The sequence below is a fragment of the Panicum virgatum genome, chromosome 8K (assembly GCF_016808335.1).
Source record: "Panicum virgatum strain AP13 chromosome 8K, P.virgatum_v5, whole genome shotgun sequence".
Taxonomy (NCBI): domain Eukaryota; kingdom Viridiplantae; phylum Streptophyta; class Magnoliopsida; order Poales; family Poaceae; genus Panicum; species Panicum virgatum.
Window position 1 is genome coordinate 21229819 of NC_053143.1, and position 7569 is coordinate 21237387.

At 46.7% G+C, this 7569-nt stretch overlaps 1 protein-coding gene across 1 annotated transcript; it reads right to left on the reverse strand.

Annotated features, from left to right (window-relative positions):
• Positions 1-5601: 5601 nt before the first annotated feature.
• On the reverse strand, positions 5602-7344 carry LOC120645553. The gene is made up of 2 exons (XM_039922335.1): positions 6976-7344; positions 5602-5967 (listed from the first exon to the last, which is right to left on the reverse strand). Exons 1-2 carry the CDS (start codon positions 7342-7344, stop codon positions 5602-5604), a joined length of 735 nt encoding a protein of 244 aa, XP_039778269.1.
• Positions 7345-7569: the final 225 nt, after the last annotated feature.

Consider the following 7569-nt stretch of genomic DNA (forward strand, 5'->3'; position numbering starts at 1 on the left):
TCCAGATCTAATCTAGACCGTCAGATCCAAAACTGATGGCCCAGATTAGAAGATACCCTTTTGCCTAGTAATCTTTCTAAAGAGCCCCTTCCTTTATTGCTAATCAACCCGCGGTCCTGATCTATTCAAAAATAATTACGGTTTGGCCCTGTTTTATTCACTTAAGCCCCTGAGCTTTCCCAAATTAGCACCCGCCGTCCAGTTAGGGCCTTTTTGCTCGTTAGCCCTCGGATCTTTCTAGTTATTACGTTTAGGCCCTTGGGTTTTAGCAGAAAAGCCCCTGGAATCCTATTTTTATTACAAATAAGCCCCTGAGCCTTGTTTTTAGCCTAGATTACGCGTTTTAGCTCCGTTTTAGGCGTTCTTTATGTCCACGCGATCGTTGTAACACGTAGAATAGTTTTAGACTAGTTTAGTGTGCTGTTTTTATGTATTGATGTACTGTTTCTTGGTTTATGTTAGAGTTTGCTTGTATGCTTATTTTTGTGCCTCGTTTTGGCCATGTGTTCGTGAGTAGACGCTGATCCAGTCGAGGAGCCCCAGTACCAGTACCAGGAGCAGCCGTCTTCGGAGCAGTTTGAGCTTGAGCCAGAGCAGTATGAGGAAGGCAAGTATAACATGAACAACCTATCACTTTTAATACAATTTCATACTGCATTTAATACTGTATGCCTCTAAGGATTTCCTAGCCACTTTACATCCTTTATATATACCTTTGGGTTGCATTTTGGTTAGTTGTGCTAGGTTGCTGCGCTATAACACATAATGGTACTTTTTAATTAATTTGATTAATGGTATATGCAACTTAATTCTGAGAGTGACCCTCTGTGTGGCTTGAGTGGTTCACGTCTCGTTAAAATTGGTTTTGTTAGAAACATGGCTTAGGGGGCTAGCACGGTGCTTACTGCTGGGTTGGCCACTCTCCATAAGGACCGGTTCATAGAGCGACAACCTGGGACAACAGCGCTACCACAAGACTGGAATGGGACGGTCTTGGCTTACTAATTAGGTCATTTTGGTTCGGGAGTAACTTACCTACGGGGCAAGAGGGGAGTCGAGCTTCAATGGTGGTCAGGCTACGAGGCTGGTCTGTGTGTCTTGTACCCCCTCGAGGTGGGCACCATCGTTGCATTGACTGAATCCTTAGCAGTTACACCTTACCAACGTGTCCTTTGTAACGGCCTCGTACTGAGTTTGCTAGTCATCTCACCTAAGGAAGTGTGATGAACAACTGGCGTAGCTCACAACTTGTGGGTAAAGATGTGCAATCTCTGCAGAGTGTAAAACTGGTATACTAGCCGTGCTCACGGTTATGAGCGGCCCAGATCCTCCTTTTGATTAGTGGGGTTGTCTCCTTCCGACGAGGGAGGTGCCTCTCGGGGTTACCTTGGTGGCTTGGTTTCAGTTTGGTTCTCAGTAGTGACATGTTTAATCTTGATTAATTACTATGTAACTGGGTTAATGGTAATTCATCAACTCGTAGTAAATAGCTTTAATAAAATTTTGCCAAGACTTAAAAGCTAATGCAGTCAGTCAGCCAACCTTAGAGCCTCATAGTTTGTGTTATACTTGTTGAGTACAAGTTGTGTACTCACTCTTGCCTCTTCTCTACTTTTTCCTCTTGGCTACGCTACTGCTGCTCAGTTCCTGCCGACGCGAGGGAGTTCGCTCAGCGCTACCAGGACTACGAGGACTTCTAGGCGTTCGTCTCCCAGTCGATGTCCCTGTGGCGCCCTGCTCAGCTTCGGAGAGTTTTTATCGTATTTGTACTTCGCTTCCGCGGTATCAGACATTTTTGTCATTATTGTAATAAATAACATTCGTATTCGCTTTATTATGTCTTTTTACGTGATATGAGCTATGATATACTGTTCATTCTATTGTATATACGTGTGACTTGATCCTGGCACGTATATGATTGCTCGGTTTATGTCCTTTTATAAACCGGGTGTTACACAACGGCAACTACGAGTTAGAGCCAGAACGTGTGGAGGAACCCCGCGAGGCGCAAGTCAACTGGACGGAAGCTGTCGAAGACCCGAACCAAAGTTCGGAAGAGCCCAAGGCTAACTTTGCTGAAGAAGGCAAGCCCCGAGCATGACCCAGTATTTCTAACTCTATGCATTTGATTTATGATATTTACTTGTGCATTAAGTTTATAGGAGTTGGTTGAAAACTCTAGTCGCATGATACTAGGTGTTAAGTTACACTAGATGGCTATGCTAAGTTCTCGGTAGAAGTCGAGTGATTCCCTGTCACTCGCGAGAAAAATAGGAATTGTTTGTTTACTACACGCTGCAATCATAAGGTTTACGGACGGGGCGATTGTAATTGTAGATGCCCCGCCTGTTTAGAGAAAAATGATTAAGGCCGCAGTATGTGGTACCGGTGGTTAAGCGTTTAAACGTACTAGCCACATGCCGAGAATATGGTAATCGGTAAGCTTATCACCCGATTGGACCGGCAAGTGGACAGGTCTTCCACTCTCTTTGAACATTGTTCTCATCTTATAAATGCGGGTGCAAGTTCGCTCACGACCCGGCTCGCCCGTGGCATGGGGTGCTTGTAGTCGGGGGGAGTGGCTCTGATCCACAACCCGGGAAGAAAGGGGAGGAGTTGCATGGGTGACTCTTTGGGGAACCCGTGTGAGTTAGGTTTGCCTTGCAAGGTTAAGAAATATCGATTCGAATCGTTCGCTTCTCGCGGTTAATGAGACTGCTTAATACCGCTGCTACATAGAGTAAGAATTGGAAGATGATGATGATGAAAGATGTTGGATGATGAAAGATAATTGTTTTTCCCACCATGGATGCTTAGATAGGAGCTCATCTAGAATGGTTAATTGTACTGGAACTGGAAGCTAAAACCTGAAAGTAAGGATCAACTCTTAGCTGCTTTTCGGCAAAACAAACCCCTCAGCCAAAAGCCTTGCATGTCTAGTTAAGTGGGCTGAGTATACCCATTAGTCGGGTAAGCCTTGCTGAGTATTAGTATACTCAGCCTTGCTTGTGGATAATTTTTGGTTTCAGGTATGTCTGAGGACCAGATCGCTAATCTAACCTGTCCGTGCAAACTTCCTCCTGGTTGGTCCGTTGATTGGTGTTCATCTTCCGCAGATGATGACACCACCGAGTGAGAACGTGTACGGGCTTCATCGCGTTCTTACGTCACGACGTTAGACTTCCGCTGTGTTTAATGTTTCCGCTGCTATCTTAAATTTTCCGCGGCAAGAACAAAACTCTGAATCATGTTTTATGTTTTGAACTGAAGTATTTGATGGTCGGGACCTAGTTTGTAATAACTTTTGAATTGAAAACTCTGATGTAATATTTGTGAAATGTTGTAACTCTGGGCTCGCCTTTGTGCGAGTATTTGTCTGCGTTGTTTCAATCCAAGTTCCAGTGGTTAAATTGGGTTGTTACCCGACGGGACCTTCGGATTACTCCGTTTGAAGTGTGTGTTAGCCGGATTTGCCGTTAAGGTGATGGTTAGCGCACTTGAGCCAGATTAATTCGGGGCATGCCGCCATAGTTGCGAGCCACGGTGTCCACCAAGGCGCCGCCGTCGGCCTCGCCATGGTGCAAATATTGTCCGGGAACGACCTCTGGACGCTGCAACCGATCTTCCCGGTGGGTGAAGCCGGAGAAGAGTTCGAGGAGCTCATCGGAGAGCTCGGTACAATAGCCACCGCCATCACCAACAGGGTCAACATCGACACGGTGGTGACGACTGCCTTGGCCAATCTTCCCGGTGAGTGAAGCCGGAGAAGAGTTCGAGGAGCTCATCGGAGAGCTCGGTACAGTAGCCACCGCCATGACCAACAGGGTCAACATCGACACAGTGGTGATGACCGCCTTGGCTGATAATTAGCCGGCCAATGTAACAGCCTAATCATTTAGATCGGCTTCTCTTCTTCTTTTTTTTCTTTTGTAAATACACCATGAAATGAATGAATTGACTGCCTTTCATTTTCCAACTTCATTCTGATTTCCATGTGTACTCGATTTCTGCATTCGTCAAACACCCAACTCTGAACGGAAAAATGACCGATTGATACCTCTGCAAATACTCTGACGACATCTGTTCATAACTCAGACAACACATATGAAGCAGCCACCATCTTTGAGTATTTTCCTTCTCTTGCTAATCGGTCAACCGAACTGAATCAATGAATCACTGAAATTTTTATAAAATCTCAGAAACCCAAAAGTCCACCTTGGAGAGCTTCAGAATGCATTTTTCTCCCCTTCATCGCTCATGAAAAAAAAATACTTGGAGCCCGAATCGGCTTTTCTGAACATCTGGCCATCTCAATTCTTAACTCCAACAATACTAGGTCATGCCTCATGCCCGAGACATTCTGACCCCAAACGCCTGCTTTCTGATTACTCTCTTCTTCTTGCAGAAAATTAGCCGACGTTCTTCCCCAGAACTTCTAACTACATATCGGTTCATCGGCGGATATACCCGATATTTGAGATGACCACCTATCTCGCAGTTTTGGCTACTTTTCCTTAGCTCTGCCGATGCTAATCACATCAGCTCCAATCGCGACTCGATAGAGCGAGTCTGCATTAAGAAAAAAGACAACCGAGGAAAGTTCAGTTTCATAACAACAAAATATTACCTTGGCCGACGACAGCATATGGTCAGCCCCTTCCTCGGAGGCACAAGAATCAAAATAGGTGCACAAAGGGATAGCCGAAGAGATCCGGTGTCTTCAGCAGAAACCCACGGAAGTCGATGAGGAAATCTCCACCAGAGAACCTGAGTTCCAACGCTTCCATAGCGATAGGCAGGTACAGGGGGAGGTAGTGCACATTAATAGTGGACTCGTGCCCTCCTGAGCTTAGAAACTTGGTCTCACTGAACACCTGCATGAATTTATCTATATTCCCCGTTGCACATCTTGTATATATACATTTTATATATACTCCCTTTAGGCGATGAGAAAGCATCGGCTTTATATTTGTGGCCGATGGCAACGCATCGGCCCACCGTGTTATCCAACAGGAACAGTCTTATGAACCTACCCAGAGGCTGGGATAATACTTTTTTTTTAAGTATTTCCCATTCACGTTGCGACTGAACCTTACCCCTTCTAGGGTTTCCATATGATAGGAGTTGCCTGGCGCAATTTCCACTATACGATAGGGACCATGCCAATTGGGTGACCACTTTCCATACACCAGGTCTTTGCTTCCAATCGGCAAAACCAACTCCCAGACGAGATCACCAACTTGAAAACTCTTCGGCCTCAACTTTTTGTTATAAGCTCTGGCGACCTTTGCCTTATTCTCCTGGATCTTTTCCAGAGCCCAAAGCCGAAGTTCTATGAGATCTTCCGTGTTGATGTTCATGAGAGAGGAGTACTCATCGGCTGATATTCTGTCTTGCAGCGCAACGTGCCTAGAGCCGATGTTAATCTCCCAAGGCTTCACGGCTTCCTGTCCGTAGACCAACTGATATGGCGAGCACTTGACGGACCCATGGCAAGACATCCGATATGCCCACAATGCCTCCGCTAGATGCTCGTGCCACTATCTCAGATACTCGTCGATCTTGCGCTTGATTAGTTTGATCAGGCTTTTGTTCGATGCTTCAGCCTGCTCGTAGGTAGTACGGAGATGACTGGATCAAAGTAATGCCCATCTCCTTGGCGAACTTCTTGAATTCCTCTGCTGTGAAAACCGTCCCTTGATCGGTAGCAATCGTCTGAGGAATACCAAATCTATATATAATATGCTCCTTGATGAAGTTCACCACATCTTTAGCCGTGACATTCTTCATCGGAACGGTCTCAACCCACTTGGTGAAGTAGTCCGTGGCTGCTAAAATCCACTTATGTCCTTTACTGGTCGGAGGGTTGATCTGGCCAATCATGTCCATGCCCCATCCTCTGAACGGCCTTGGCTTGATGATCGGGTGTAATGGGTCTGCTGGAGCCAACTGCACTGCCCCGAACCTCTAACAGTCCAGGCATCCTCTTTAGTACTTGAAACAATCCTCCAGCATCGCAGGCCAATAGAAACCCGACCACCTGATCAGCCACTTCATCTTATGAGCCGACTGGTGAGTCCCACGTGTACCTTCGTGCACGTCATGCACGACGTCCAAAATTTCGGAGGGGACCAAACATTTTAACAATACTTCATCAATGGCACGGAAGTACATCTCGTCCCCGACGAGAACATGCTTCAAGGCTCTACGCCGTGTCTTCCTGTCTGCCCCCCGAGTCAGATCCTTCAAGTATTGGAGGAGATCGACTCTCCAGTCGGCAGTGCTCAACTGCGATATCTCAACCGAAACATCATCGGTCTGTGGTACGTATCCGGAAGCGACCTGCGCTAGTTTGTTAGCATCACCATTCCGTTCCCGAGGTAGCCAAGTTAGCGTGACCTGGCGGAACCTTGACATCAGACCATGGCACTTGAGAAAGTACGAGTGTAAATAATCGCTAGCGCAATCGTAGTCTTCCGTGAGCTGTCGGATCACCACCTTTGAATCACCGAAGACTTGAAAAATGACCCCTCGTGGTGAAATAATAAGAATTCCAATACCACAAGCCGGTTCGCAGGTTGACCCATCGAAGAACATGACCCAAGGCTTGACATCGGCAAATGGAGCCGATGGTGACGCCCTTTCCGTGATAAGATCTGCCAAAGCTTGTCCTTTGACTGCTTTGGCTGGCTGGAATCGTACGTCAAACTCTGAGATGGCGTACATCCACTTGCCAAGCCACCCTTTGAGGATGGGTGCCAATAGCATGTGCTTGATGATGACGGCTTTGCAGACAACGTGGGTCTCCGCGTTGAGCAGGTAATGTCGTAGCTTGGTGCAGGTGAAGTATGAACATAGGCAGAGTCGCTCCATCTCACTGTACCTTGTTTCTGCGTCGAGCAGGCGTCTGCTGATGTAGAACACGACCCTCTCTTTTCCTTGGAATTCCTAGATTAGCACAGAGCCGATGGATACCTCATCGGCTAATAGATACACCGTGAACGGTTGGTCTAGTTGAGGTGGGACCAACACAGGAGGCGATGAAAGATATCGCTTCAACTCGTCGAATGCCTTCTGCTGGTCTTGCCCCCAAGTGAAGTCGCTGGTGCTCTTGATTTTCATGAGCGGCATGAACGGCTCAATCTTGCTAGACAGATTCAATATGAATCGCCTGATGTAATTCAATTTGCTGATCAAACTCTGTAGCTCCTTCTTATTTCCTGGCGGGGTCATCGGCATGATGGCATTCTTGCTCTTGTCACCTAACTTGATCCCACGCTCGTGCACCATGAAGCCCAGGAACTTCCCTGCTATAACACCGAACGCACACTTCTTAGGATTCATCTTCAACCCGTGGAGTCGTGTGCATTCCAGCACTCGTCGCAAATCGGCTAAATGTGTTTCTGGTTGAACTGATTTTACGACGATGTCATCGATGTAGACCTCCACCAGCTATCCGATGAGATCATGTAAGATGTAGTTCATCGCACGTTGGTAGGTTGCTCCGGCGTTCTTGAGGCCGAAGGTCATGACAACCCACTCGAAAAGGCTTATATTACCCGGACACCT

Coding starts and splice junctions, on each gene's coding strand:
- LOC120645553 (XM_039922335.1), bottom strand. CDS start 7,344: ATGAATCCTAAGAAGTGTGCGTTCGGTGTTATAGCAGGGAAGTTCCTG. Junction 5,968..6,975: donor TGTATCTATTAGCCGATGAG/GTATCCATCGGC, acceptor CTGGACTGTTAG/AGGTTCGGGGCAGTGCAGTT.